General features: G+C 37.2%; 1 protein-coding gene across 5 annotated transcripts in view; it reads right to left on the reverse strand.

The window, feature by feature from the left end:
- Positions 1 to 13,276, reverse strand: part of cfap20dc (CFAP20 domain containing) — a 32,613-nt gene extending 19,337 nt beyond the window's left edge. For 2 of the 5 annotated variants that reach the window (XM_044349364.1, XM_044349363.1), the window contains exons 1-13: positions 12,903 to 13,017; positions 12,787 to 12,824; positions 11,530 to 11,619; positions 10,410 to 10,503; positions 10,246 to 10,318; positions 9,109 to 9,223; positions 8,795 to 8,948; positions 8,187 to 8,333; positions 5,482 to 5,654; positions 5,274 to 5,382; positions 4,711 to 4,821; positions 4,479 to 4,607; positions 2,744 to 2,982 (exon numbers count right to left, since the gene is read on the reverse strand). In XM_044349364.1, the coding sequence (XP_044205299.1) occupies positions 2,744 to 2,982; positions 4,479 to 4,607; positions 4,711 to 4,821; positions 5,274 to 5,382; positions 5,482 to 5,654; positions 8,187 to 8,333; positions 8,795 to 8,948; positions 9,109 to 9,223; positions 10,246 to 10,318; positions 10,410 to 10,503; positions 11,530 to 11,619; positions 12,787 to 12,824; positions 12,903 to 13,017 (1,587 nt within the window). The other 3 variants (XM_044349366.1, XM_044349365.1, XM_044349367.1) reach the window with 3 other exon arrangements.
- Positions 13,277 to 14,924: the final 1,648 nt, after the last annotated feature.

Here is a 14,924-nt window from a genome sequence, read left to right on the forward strand (position 1 = left end):
TTCTTGACAACTGAGAAACACCTTACCTCTTGTTGGCTTGAATCTTTGTCATTATAAGCAAATAATACACACTTCATTAACTGTGGTACTGTTTTCAGTGGTGTGTCTACTGTCACACAGGCAGAGCCAGGAGAACACTGAAATGTCATATTTATGCCAACTGTATCCTATTATTTTATTTAACTCTTGTCAACAACAGAGCTGAGACGAGTGAATAAGCCCTGGCAATTGAAACACAGCTTTAGCAACCTGTTTTAGTGAGCCAGCAGTGGTCAGGTTAAAGCTTGTGTAAATTGTGCAAATAAATATTTGGAAAAAAAGAGTGAAGTACAATTATACTTACAATTTTAATTAATTTTTGCAGCTGATGCATGTCATCTTTTCCTAAAGGGAATATGTTATAGTAATACCAGGCATCCTGCAGTACAGTTTATTTTCAGTATATCTGGAGCAATATGCAGTTTGCAGCTTTAGTGCTCCACCACATATAGTCTTGCTCCATCAGCCATCATAAAATATATCACAGAGAAACATTTCGATAAACCGCAGCTTGTTGGAGTACTTTATATTTGAAAAAGTTGTTATCGAATATAAACTTTTTGGATACCAGAGTGAATAACCATTGTGACTTTGAAAGAAACTTCAGATATCACAAACAAATGTGGCTCTCCCATTTTCCTCCCTGAAGAACAGTCACTTTCAAAATGAACATCACACAGAAAAAGTTGTAGGTGAGAAACCTGAAAACTTAAAATTACCCTTCTTTCTTCTGGTAGTTTCAAAATAAATTGAAATTGCTTACATTGCTCTCACTGAATCGAGGAATTGCATCCAGGTATAGTTTTCATATGTACACAGAGAGAGAATAACTAACTATATAAACTATGTAAGTATATGCATGGGAATAGTGGCAGCAGCTAAACAAGTAATGGACATGCTGGGTAGAGCATATGTTTGTCAAACATGCGGCACATAATGTTCCACTAATCGGAGCCCAGGCAAATATTTTTCTATGGCTGATGGATTTTTGTTGCTTTTAGTGTTCTGATAGGCTCATTATTAGGGCAAGGGGTATTCTCTAACACAGCATTTGAAATGACTACATTATTATTCAAACTCCATGATGTGTCTGTGTGTGCAGTGTGGTGTGATTACTTCACACCTTGTCACAAGCAGCTACTTCTATGGGTCACCGTCTATATTTTTGTTTTGGCAAATAGTACCACGAGGCATCTCAAAGCCTTGTTTTGCCTTGCAAACAATGTAAAATGGCAGCCAAAAAATGCAAAGGTCGAGCACCTTCAACAGTGATCAGTAACAATAGGCACGTTGAATGTTCGGCAAAACAATAGGAAATACAAAATGTATTGAAAAATGTCATCTCCGGATAAAGCTTTGCAGAAGACAAAGACCGCACTGGCAGCTCAAAAAGATTAATAAAAAGGGATCACATATTTTTCATACCAGATCAGCCTGGTTTGAGTTTTACACACGCACACCTGCATATGCACATAATGTATGGTTTCACCAAGATGTAAACATGGCAACCCTGGTCACACCCCTCACTCAAAACACAATTTTGCAGGATTGTGTACAATTGAGGCTACTGACATTGCAGAAATTGATATATCCTCATCTTACAGGACTTCTCATTGTATTAATGTTGCTGCGTTTACTTGATTCAAGATGGCAGCACGCATGAGTGCAGCAGCTCTTTGTGTGGTTGTGTGACAATGTCATACTGTGTTTTTAATGCTCCAACCAGGAGTGGCACTCCTAATTTCATTGTATCTACAATACAATGACAATAAAGGCTTTCTATTTCAGTTTCTAATGAATATCAATGCAAAACAGCGAGGCTTGAGAAAATACTAGAGTAGAAGACTGTCTCCTATTCAACTCCCTTAAAAATGATTTGACAATACACTGAAACAACGACACATTTTCTCTGTTTGGTTCACATCATAGAGGAATGATGTTATCAGTAAATGAGAAAATAGACCACACAACATCAAAATTAACCCAGACATGCAAGGTACATTGCCAGTGCTAGGTTTTTTAAGGTTTTTGTGTTTTTTTTTCTTTAAGGTGGTGCATAGAATTCACTAATTTAATACCTTTATATATTATAACATTATATTATAGCTAAACTGATCATCTGCACAACAAAATGAGGTTCTTAAGTCTGAATTATCAGACCTATTATAAAGTTTTAAATAAGTAAAAGCAATTAGCATTTCTTTGAAGATAGTCATCTTTATACTTATAGTTCAACAAAGTTTAATTTCCCTGCTCAGCACAAAGAAAGCTGCTATTCTTTATAAGTCTCAGATCCATTAATAAATTATCTGATGATAAATAACTCCACTGACCTTTTAAGTTCAAGTATATTCCACACTGTGAAATGTGCAATATGAAACTTTACTCCAAAATAAGCTCTTGAGATTCGCGCCAAATCAAACTGCGTGCATAATGCAAGATTTTAATCATGTTTTGAATCTTTACTCATGAATGAAGATTAAATTAGATTGATGTAGGATTAAATTGTTACACACCTAAAATGGGCAAATCAAAGTCTGAAATGTGGCTTTTTTTCAAACTATTAATGTATGTACTGTCATTCAACAAGTTTGCCTATTCAAGGCCGATGGTCATTTGTGTCAGAGCAATATAATGTATCTTAAACATGAGATGCACTTTAAATGTACAGTGTGCTTGTGTCTCTCCCCCAGAAAAAACATACCTCATCACTTTCACTGCCGATAAAGTCATCCTCAGGCTGGGCCTCATAGCGCCTCCCACTTTTGCTCTGAAACTGATCATCTCCCATCTCCATCTTCTCCTGGTCACCCTGGCCTTGCCCTCGTTTGGGTGAGTGAGGCTGCGATGAGAAAGTGAACACCTCCTCTGGCAGAGTGAACTGGGGCTCGGAGCCTTCATTACTCTCCCAGCTGCTCCAGACCTGCAGGTCAGAAGACAAACCTGCCCAAATCGAACAGGAGAGAGTCTCTGCTGGTGTGTTAGCATCTCTGGAAATTTTCTTTAGTGTACTGAAGCAACACTCATCTAATATAAAAGATTTTAAAACAAGACAAGCTCATTTCGATATTCTTGATCATTTCAACTTTAACAGAGGAAAAAGAAATGGTTGTATATGAATGTTTAAATGAGCAGAGTTTAGGGCTCCAAGTGCACAATTTCTACGATCCATGATTAAGAATACACAAAGAGGACCGCAAAGATTGAGTAGGGAATATATAATTAAAGTGAATAATAAATCATTTTTTTAAATAATATAGCTGATGTCATTCAAGTTCATTTGATTATATTCACATTAAAATTCATAATCACAATATGCAAGACTGTAATGAATTCCACTGCTTGCCAACAGTGAACATTAATTTTTCCTGCACAGACATTTTTGTAGGTTCGGTTAATTGCGCTGGTATACTAATACCTTAATGAGAATATAACACTATACACAACGTAATCAGTAGTAAAAACAGCAGTCTACTGCTAAATTATTAATCATAAAATTACACCTTTGTCCAAATAGCCTTATACAGTAAATACCTAGCAACAGACTGGCTTAGATCCCTTTTTTTCCAAGCTAATATTGCTTCCATAGTGGTTTTGTTTTCCAGTTGTATTAGAAAGACTAAATTTTACAGCAGTTCTGATACTTTCCAAGGATGTAAAAGCTTTTTCAACCCTAAGTAAAAGTTACATGCATTCATGTGTGTATGCAAGAAACACTGAATTCTTAAAACTCCGCGATAGGCCTGAGATCAAAGATGGAGGCACCCCTCTCGCCGTGAATGAGTGAGCACATTTCAACCTTTCGACAGTATAATCACTTTCTCTAATTGCCCACTGTGTGGCAAACCCAGGGCCCAGGAGATGTCACTCTGACTTTTATTTAATGTGCCACATTACCATTAATGAACTAACTACTTTCCGTCTGTGGGCAGGGCTGCAGCAAAAGAGCGTACTGCTGTGGAGAAACATCCATAAATGAGCTTTCAGAGCACGTGCGCTCATTTTGTGAGGACAATGCGGGTGTAGGTGTGTGTGCGGTGGTAGAGTTAGAGTAGGGGGTGCTCTAACAAAAATCCTGCAAATGGCCTTGACGTAGGTTATGCAAAATTAAAAACGGGGAGCAAAAGCGATGGTGTATGCAGCATTGAATGAGGCTCATTGAAATTCATGCAATATTTTGAAGTGATCTAATTTGTAAGTTAAGAGTAAGAATATTAATTTTTCTCAGGTATAAAGGAGCTACTTGGTAAAATCAGAACATGCAAAGTAGACATCAGTGTCACTCAACATGTGTATCATTCTCTTTAGACTCATTTTCCCATCTCTCACTGTCTTTTTATACTTTCTAAACATCACTCAGTCTGAAAGCGTACATGTCTTTGTGCTGCTGTTTCCTGCTGTCCCGCTCCTTCTTCATTCACAGCAGAAGTGAACCTCACCTGCTGTTAGGTGTTCTGTCTTTCCTGTTAGGGTCAGAGGTTGTTGCCTGCTCTCTTGTCTACCTGGTGTAAGCTTCTCTCTGGTCTTACTTCTCTTACTGTGGCCACCAGACGCAGCATCTGAAGGGGCTGTTAACCAGAATTAAACACCATAACATATCAAACCCTGGCCTATTCATCATACCATACGTTACATTCTAGCATGCACATAGAAGCATGCGACGTGTGTTACCTGGTGATGCTAGCCTCTCTCTTCCAGCACTGTAGACCCGAAGCTTCTTAGATCCCTGCTTGCCAAACACTCTCTCTTTTGGGGGATGAGGCTGTAAACTGCCAGGTGTTCCTATGTACAGTACAGTACTTTCAACATTATAACACAAAACAGTCAAACAACACTGTTATTAAAGAGTGCCAGAAGCATATCTGTGAACTGATTATGCACCGTGAAAATCCCTATTAATGAAGGAATTTCAGTAACTGAGCTTCTTACATTCATTCGCTGCAGAGAGAATACATCCAGCCACATTATGTTCAGCTAAATTAAGGAATTTTAATCATCCGTTCTTGCATTCAGTCATGCTCAAAGGATGTTGCATTATCAACTCTAAAAGCTGTTGGGAGGATAGTATACTCGGTAAGAGCTGGGATCTTGTAATCTGTAATGCTTTTTGCACTTCACTTGCTCAGAATTGTCGTGCTCTTTAGGCCAGTAAAAGCCTTAATGTGACAGATACAATGTGAACTTTCTACAACTGACAGCACAGACAACACAATGAGCTCAAAACTCAAATTTACCCTCACGGAAAAGGTGGGAGCTTTCTCCATTTGATAATTTCTCAGTCAGGTTTCCAATGCTCTGACTTTCTGCTGTAATGTTTTGGTCTATTTTACTTGACAGGGATCCCTGTGGGACACAAGAAAAAATGAGTACTGTACAGGCTGAAAGACACATTTTAGTTTGTAATTATAGAGACAGATATAATTATGAGAATCATGAGATTACCTTATTGTGGATACAGACTGCACTTCTATCCATTCCGTCTGAGGCTGCACTGCTTTTTCTTCCAGTTTGAGGAGTTGGCCCTGAACCTCTGGAGCCTGAGGCTGTGTGTAGGCAACCCTGGGGCTTGGTTTTTTGATAACTGGCTGATCTGGCAGTTGTAGACTGATCAGGAACTGCAAAGAGATTATCCCATTATTTATTGACCATCATTGATCCCTGTTTGGTTGGATATGATTTTACTTTGTGGGTTTTTTTTCAAATCTTATGCTGATGCATGTTGTACATGAAAAGTGGAGACAATGCTTGATTTATGGAACACAACAGCTACATCCTTGGACTTCAACTATCTGCCATGTAGGGCTGCAAATTTTAAGCAATTTCCTTTGTCTGTTGTCAGATGAAAATTTAAGATTGAACAATCATCCTGTTGCTAGTTGGGGCTGTGAAAGTGTTACAACTTTTAAAAAAAATGAGAAAGTGTAGCCACTTCGAAAGGTTATGCTTCAAATTTCCTAAAGTCACTTTCACCTACATAAAAAATGCAGGCTTGGAGCCAGTTCTAGGTGAAGGGCATTTTCTGTGAATAAAGTACTTTAAAAACATGTATTCTGTACACATTATGTACTGCAGTATGTTATTACGATGTGTACAAACATAAAAAAGAAGAAACTAAAATACATGTGTTTATCTCAAGTCTTGCCGCTGAATAGCTGAGCTGAGCACAAGATTCAACTACTCTGACACCTTGATTCCATCCCTGAACCAAATGTTAGTAATACTCCTATGAATGCAGGTGCCACACAAGACTCCTTTATGCTTATTTTCTCCTGTCTATGGTCAAGTCTGCATCAAAAGTAGCTGTAATACTTTCATTTTCTGAGCCCACATTCAAACAATATCACACACTGAAATTATATGTTATATGGCTGGTGACATCTTCAAAAGCTCATCACTATAGACAAAATCTTGTGTGTGTGCGAGCTGGAATATTCAGGATTTTTTTTACACATGATCCTGTAAGCTGCAGCAGACAGTTTGAATTTGAGCCTGCCGATCACAACATGCAGTTTACATGCAAATAAAATGAATGCTTGAATATAAATCAGACTCTACTACTGAGCGGAACGAGTTGATGTGTCTCTTTATTCTATCAATCTGTTCAGTATCATCATGTGAAAATACTGGCTGCAGTGGGAGTAGTGATATGGCCGTGACCTGACCCTGCTGTATCTGTGCCAGAGCTCATTAGAACCACCTCCGCTGATGCTAACAGCAAAACACACTTTCTGTCTGATCCTCATCAGAGCAAAGAGAGAGAGCGAGACAATTCCACTCCACAAAACACAAAGGATCGACACGATGATACAGACAAAGCTGGGATGAATACACTTAGAATGAAGAAGAAGCAGCAGCCTTTAAATCTGCAGGAGCCCATAAAAGTATCTGGTAACAATAAGGTGAGGAGAGGGGCATATATGATTATTAATAGACTAAGAAATATTTTGAACAAAGATTTTGATCTGTAAAAATTCAGTGACCCTGAGAATGATGAAACGTCTTTGGAGTAGGACTGAGACAATCAGGGTTTGTTTGTTGCTACATGAAAACTGATTCGCCTTACTTTTAACAGTTTCTGACAGATCGGGTGCTGAAGCAACAATATTCACCAAGCAACTTCGTCACAGTTAAATTGGATGCCTACTTTAATAGCAATCGTTTTAATTATAATTAGGAATGTTATGCTAATAATGCAGATGCTAATTATGATAAGCTATGATCTCGTGTGTGGTTACTGCTCTCTTCCATGGGCATTGCCGCTTGACTCAACATGACTTAGACAGCTGTCAGAACAAATAAATAAGCGCTGATAAAAAAGGCCACAGAGTTGGCGGAACTGGATTAGCGGTGCATGTCTTTGTATATGAGGAGATAATTGCAGCTCTCAGAGTACAGGTGAGGTGCAACTGAACACAAAACTCAAGAGCACAAGAATCTCATACTTTGAAAACAAATCGATTATCATCACTGCCTCTTTGTAGAAAATATGCAAGCATCACTGCACCATGATGCTTCTCTATTTATATTAACAGTTTCCTGGGTAGATTATGGCTAATCTTGCACTGTAAACCTTCACTATATCTGTCATAATTAACTCTAAAATCAACTAATTCTTTGCCATACACTAAATAGCCAAAAGTATGTGGACAACCAAACAAAGTATGTGGACCTGAATATTAAAGCCACAGGTGATTTTATTTTTGACATCTCTTTCCAAATTTATGAGCATTAACATCCTGTTATAACACCCTCTACTTTTATTGAGATGGCTGTCCACAAGATTTTGGATTGAGAGATGAGATTTGGATTTGCTCCCATTCAGGAAAGGGTCATAAAGTCTGATTTACATTCAGCATTCCAATTTATCCCAAAGGTAATGGATGGGATTGAAGTGAGGGTTCGGTGCATAACAGTCAAATTCTCCCACATCAGTCTTGGAAAAACATTTCTTTATTGATCTCCCTTTGCACACAGAGGCGATGTCATGTTGAAACAGGAAAGGGCCCTCCTTAAACTACCATAACCTACACAAAAGTACATGGACCATTTTTGGCCATGTAATTAGATTATTTGCTTTCTTAACTAAAGCAAAATGTCTTTGTGTAACCTGTCGTTATTTATTGATCCTGTGATTTGATCTTACTCACCACAGTCAGAGTTCACATGTCCACTCCTCATATCTGCCTTCTGCAAATTCTCCATGTTCAACACCTGAGTCACGTGGTTTACATCTGCTGGGAACTGACAACTGCGAGGGATCAAGTCCATGAGAGCAGCTCCATTGAGAAACATATCTAGATTTAAATAAAAACAATCAGATTTATCCAAAAACACATTATGTTGACATCACATCACATAACAAAGGTAACACTTTGATCAACTGAAAAATACAAAACAACAGAGCTGTCTTTACTGGCAGTGCAACAGTTGAGCCTAAACAGCATCGAACAGAACCAACCACTGGGCTCTTTACCAAAAAATAGCCACCTGTCTGCCTGTCCTCCCGCACACTAACATATCTATTAAAAGTGAAGACCACAGAGTTCCTATTCTATTATATTTCTTCAATAACTACTTATGTTCAAAGTGATTTTTACGGGAAAAGAAGACATTTTCAATCAATAAATGGATAGAACAAAGGCAATGTTTTTGAGGGAGAGGCAAATATGTATCTTGTGTGGTCCTGTGAGGTAAGGCAAACTGATAAAATTCAGTTTTGACATTAATCTTTTATATATGTGGCCAACTGCATTACCATCATCTGACACTCCTGTGGGCTCTGTTTTCATGGTGAAGATTCTCCGGACTTTACAGGTGGCGAACAAAGTGATGCCATCCAGTGTCAAAAATCTTGCATCCTTGAACAGTTCACCGGTGAAGGACACGAGGTCGATGCACAGAGTAGACCACTGAGACAACAGAAACGGTATGATTTTATAGTAAAAAGGATCCCTTAGAGATACAGCTCAATACTTACTACAAAATATGAACACCATCCATAAAAAAGCACAAAGCTGAGAGCAAATCTAAAAATAATGACAGAAGGTCAAAGATGAATCAGATACTGACAATATTGCGTTTCAATCCTATGAGAGGTATTTTTGCATGCCAAAGTGTGGCAGACAACTCTTTATGCACTGTTGATAAGTAGAGTCTTCTTTTCAGGTGCCCTAAATCAGTTATCCTGTGAATAAAAGACAACAAGACAGAACATGAATTATCATCAGCATCAGTTTTGTACTAAGTCCTGACCATAGAGGTGCCTCATGCTTTATTGGTCTCTAAGGTATGCTCTTAAAGGTATTTTTACTTCAATCTAGTGCTGTGAAATCAGCTGTCATGACACACACACAGAAGAAAAACAACAGTGAGAGCAATATTTCTCCAGATTCTTAAAATGATGTAGTGTATGAGTACTAAGTAAGCTGCTTTATTAAGAAATCATTTCCACTTCTAACAGTACATCTCACTAGTTTTTTTTTCTTCTGGTTCCCATGACTTATAGAGCTATGATTGCACACAAAGTGCATTTTATTTATTATATGACATTGGTAACTCAAAGTGACACTCTCTTTCAGCAGCTAAATGTAGAAGTATCAATGCAAGCACATTGGAGCACATTACACAGTCAGAGCCACCCCTAAGCAAATATATGAGGAAAAAAAAAGAACCAGCACTTGACAGTCAAACATTAAATTATATTTTTTCTAATATGGCTTATTCATTCATTTTCAGCATTGCAGAATTTACTGGGACTGGCGAGATAAAAGCCGTTTTTATAGCTAAATATCTTAATCATAAAAGGTTATTAAAGCAATTACATAATAGTCATTGATAACACAATGCACTCATTTTTTCAGGTAGCTCAAGGGATTTTCCAAACATAGAAACAGGAGGCAAACATATTTTCCTACTAGATAAAAACAAGTTGTTTATATTCATTTTGTAAGTGGTCTGAAGGGAATTCACAGTGATTCAAATTATTTTCTGTATTTTGCTGTATGATATAATACTTTTCTTATATGAGCAAAGGTTAATTTACTCCATTAAATATAATTGTGGCAACCATATTGTAATTCCTTATTTTATCAACCAGTTAACAAGTAAAAGATTTATTGGGCTATACAGCAGCGTGTGTTTCCAGAAATGATGATCTGTCACTTTTGCCTGATTCTGAAGTACAAAACACCTGACTGCAGTACTTACACAAGCTCAATGGAAAAATCTTTGAACTGAGGAATATTAACTTGAAGGACCAAGAATCTTTGGAGAAGCCCAACTAAGAAAAAAAAAGCAAAGAAAATAATTTCTATTAACGTGGAAATAGGAAATACAGTTTTCAAATGTTTGCAAGTATAATAGTGACTTACGAGACATTTTTCCGTTCTCTGGCATTTGCATCTTGACTGTATGGCTGCTACCCTCCAGACAGTAAACAAATCCTTTGACTTCTTTATTATACTCCTAGAAAAGGAAACAATACAGAAGAGGTCTAGTAAGTCCTTACTAAGTGCTCCTATGACTGCAAATAATTTCTATATGAGCATACAGTATATATGAAGTTTTACTATAACTGGAAGGTCTATGTGTCAAGAACAGCTGTAGGCTCTATGAAAATGTATAGTTATGTATAGTCCCATAGGCATCCACTACTATTATCACATGAAGGTAAGATTTTCTGTCCTCCCTGATAATGTAATTCAGTGATAACATGAGACTGTATGTTCCCTCATTTTGACAGTTTATAACTCATCTCTCATACAGTTGGTATTCTAGCATCCCAGGTGGTGAGCTGTCCAGGATGACAGCAGTGCAATGTATTTAATCGATTAATCTTTAAGTCAATCTACAGAAAATTAATCATCAACTATTTTCATAATGAATTCATCGTTTAGGGTCAGAAAAAATACTAAAATTATTTCCTTCCAGCTTCTTAAATGTGAATATTTTCTGGTTTATTTAGTCTTCTATGATAGTAAACGGTATATCTTTGGGTTGTGGACTGTTGGTCCAGACAAAACAAGACATTTGAGGATGTCACCTTAGGCTTTGGGAAACAGTGATCCTCATTTTCACCATTTTCTAACAATTTTTTTAGGGCTAACGACTAATCAATTAATCAAGAAAATAATCAACAGATTGATAAATATTGAAAAAAAAAATTTAGCTGCAGCCCTAGTAGCCTTCAATGTAAAGCAAACCTACAGTAGCTCTGCTATAATGTACCTTTTGAAGCTTACAGTCTAACATTCAATTTCTGATGCACGGTTTCATTCCGGAGGTTAATTCAGCTTTGTGGTTATCATTTAGCTGTTTGAACTTATATACGGCATGTTTATTGGACTGTATTAGATTGCATGCGTTGCTGTCTATTCAGGCCCTTGGGCGCTAACTTAACTAAAGTTAACAGGATAGTTAGACTTGATTGTGTAAAACAGTGAGCATGTCTTTTTACCATAGGTAAGGTAAACAACAGCTCTAAAAACTCACTTTATGTATGGCTGACGGTCCTCCGCAAAGTTTCCATTTTGCTACAGGGTCTTTTCCTTGTCCACTGAAGATCTCAACCACAGCTCCACCCTGCAAGAAACAAGTTTTTTGTTTTCAACAGCAATGGAAGAAGTATTAAGTCCTTTACTGAAGTAAAAGTACCAATAGCAATGTAAAAATACTCCATTACAAGTAAATGTCCTGGTTTGGTCTCTCTGACTGATATAAACATATATATATATAAATATACTGCATCTAAATATAAACATACACACACACACACACACACACACACACACACACACACACACACACACACATACATACATACATATCTATATAAATTAAAGGAAAAATTGGTACAGGTCTGAATGCTTGACCCCTACAGTGAGGGGATCTGGTGGATCTGGTGGCTCTGTTATGCTGTGGGGGGCATTTTGCTGGCATGGTTTGGGTCCACTTGCGTTTTCCTTTAGAGGGAAGGGTCACTGCAAATCAATACAAAGTTGTTCTGAATGATCACCTTTATCCTCAGCCTTGGCATTGATTCTACAACCCCCCTTGATGACAGTGGTGGAGAGCGCTGTCTAACATGTCAGTCCAAAATCTCCCATAGGTGTTCAATTGGGTTGAGATCTGGTGACTGCAAAGGTCATTTCATACTCATCAAACCATTCAGTGACCCCTTGTGCCCTATCCTGGAAGAGACCACCCCCATCAGGATAGAAATGTTTCATTATAGACCCCTCACTGTAGGGGTCAAACATTCAGACCTGTACTGCTTTTTCCTTTAATTTTTCACCAGTCTATAAGTTATATATGTATATGTATATGTATATGTATGTATGTATGTGTACATACATACATACATACATACATACATACATACATACATACATATACATACACACACACACACACATATATATATATATATTATTTGACAGCATATATATATATATGCTGTCAAATAAATGTAGTGGAGTAGAAACTACAATATTTCCCTCTGATATATAGTGGAATAGAGGTACAAAGTAGCATAAAATGGAAATACTGAAGAAAAGTAAAAGTACCCCAAACTTGTAGGCCTACTTAAGTACAGTACATGAGTAAATGTACTTCGTTACTTTACACCACTAACGTTAGCTGTTTTAGCTAATGTTACATCAGGCAAGCTAGTTCGGCTAAAGAGAAAACAACATACTATTTACAAAGAGCAGGGCTTTAAAACAATAGAAGAAGAATAAATAAACTTACCTGATAATTACTCTTGAACATTCTACGTGACGTCAGGCCTACCGTGGAGAAAATAATTTGTTTACCCCAAGATTTTTAAACAAATGGCTTTCTGGCTAACTGTTACATTAGGTTACCTCGAAGCGTTTTAAACGTTGCACTGAAAAGCAACTTATCTTTAAGAACAAGCGAGTAACGGTAAAGCTGTTGCATGTAGGACATCAGTTTAGCTAACGCAACATATGTCTCCATGGTTACCTGACGCTACTGCAGCAACCAGCAACTGCTGCAGCAGAGCTGCTGCGAACGGACAACTCAACCAAGACAAGAGGTTGGAAAAAGTGTAACTTTTCACGTGTTACTAGTGTTGTGACGTTTAAGTGCTTCACTGTGTGTTTTCTGTGACAAACGTGAAATAGAAACGACCTCAATGTATAATTTACTGACTCCAACCCACTTGCCTGCAACCGACTTTGGTAAACTAAAACTCACCATGTAACCATGGAGTCAGAGTATCTGGCTGAGTTCAGTCTACTGGTGCTCACCACTAATACATTCGTGCTGAACTCACCATTCAGTTCGTAAACCTTCATAATTGTTTTTTTTTTCTAATCCTGTCTGTATTGAGCATTAAATAGTGCCGAAGTACTTCTAATCTGCAACTGAATATTGATAATTTCAAATAAATATAAATCAGTAAGTGAATAAAACTGTATGGCAGAGACTGATTTTATAGTTGACTGATTAAAAACAGAAAAAGATAACACAAAAACAATATATCATGCTGTAGTACCTGTATATATTGTTATGCTTTTCTATTAAGATACATTCTTTGAGGGATGAAAGTTATTTTTAAAGTCCATCAAAAACAGTTTGGTATTAAACTTGGAGTTAGTAGTTAGTCGGTTAGTCCCAGTATTATCATTAAAGCACCTAAAAAAATGCATTTAAAGGGCAACTTTTATCATAAGTGACTACTTTATGGACAGTGTGAAACTATTCTCTTCAAGATGAATGAATTAAATTCTATTGTCCTGTGTCATAATGATAAAAAATAATTCTGAAGCCCATTCTGGAGAAGTTCTGGAGACGTGGGGTCACATATGGGGTTTTAAATGATAGGTTTGTATGCATTGGTCTAAAAATAACATTAAAGCAATTCTCAAATAAAAATGAATAGAACTCAATGCAGGCTGAGCAAAATTTGCATATCAGTGGTCCTGTGTAAAAATGGCTTTCATTTTTCTAAATTTTGATAGCAAAGAGTAAAACCATTGTGTGAAAAACAACAACATTCACTATAAGGTTCATGGTGTTCGGAGTGTGAGCTGAGATGTATTTAATTATACCAAGAAGATTTTGAAAGAGTATCATACCTAAAGAGGTTGTTAAACAAAACAGTTAAAAATAGACCTGCATAAAAGTTGTAACTTCTCTTGAAATGCAAAAATCCATTATTGTGTCATTGTCACTTGCTTTGTTTACCCTGGCAGCAGGGCTATTATGAGATCAAAAAGATGTCTTTTTAATTAGCTACTGAGGGAGACCACATCCGTAAGTACAACTGTATGGCTTACCGCTTATTAACATTTTTGCATGTATCTGACTTCAAACACACAGTAGTTATTTATGGGTATAACAACAAAAGAGACCACAAAAAAAGAAATCTGTCCAGTCACACCCGTGACTAGAGTGAGTTTTATTGGTCTTGAACAAACACTGCTACAAAATTCAATATCACTGTCCCCATTTTCTTTTTCACACACTTTAGGGCTCAGGCTCACTGTTTTGTGTGGCCAAGAAATGTAGGAGTACCAAAAACACTTTTCCAGATGCAAAAAAATAGTGGCAGCTAAAAGTAGACATTTATTCTTTCCTTGGAACATTTTCAGAATTAATTGTGAGAACAAACATGAGAAATTAGAAATGTACAGTAAAGTACAGTAGATATAATGCAAAGTCCTCCGTAGCCAGGTACTTTTATAAGCTGGTCATCCTGTCTCAATCCTTGCTGGTTATGTCAAACAAGCCCTGGGCAAGATTTTAGATTGGAGCTCCCAGAAAAGTACAACAATGGTACCTCCAGTCCTGGAACTTCAGATATGAACTTGCACAAAAATGAGATGCAACAATGGTAGTCAGCCCAGACAAAATCCTCC

The sequence above is a fragment of the Thunnus albacares genome, chromosome 4 (genome assembly GCF_914725855.1).
Source record: "Thunnus albacares chromosome 4, fThuAlb1.1, whole genome shotgun sequence".
Classification (NCBI taxonomy): Eukaryota; Metazoa; Chordata; class Actinopteri; order Scombriformes; family Scombridae; genus Thunnus; species Thunnus albacares.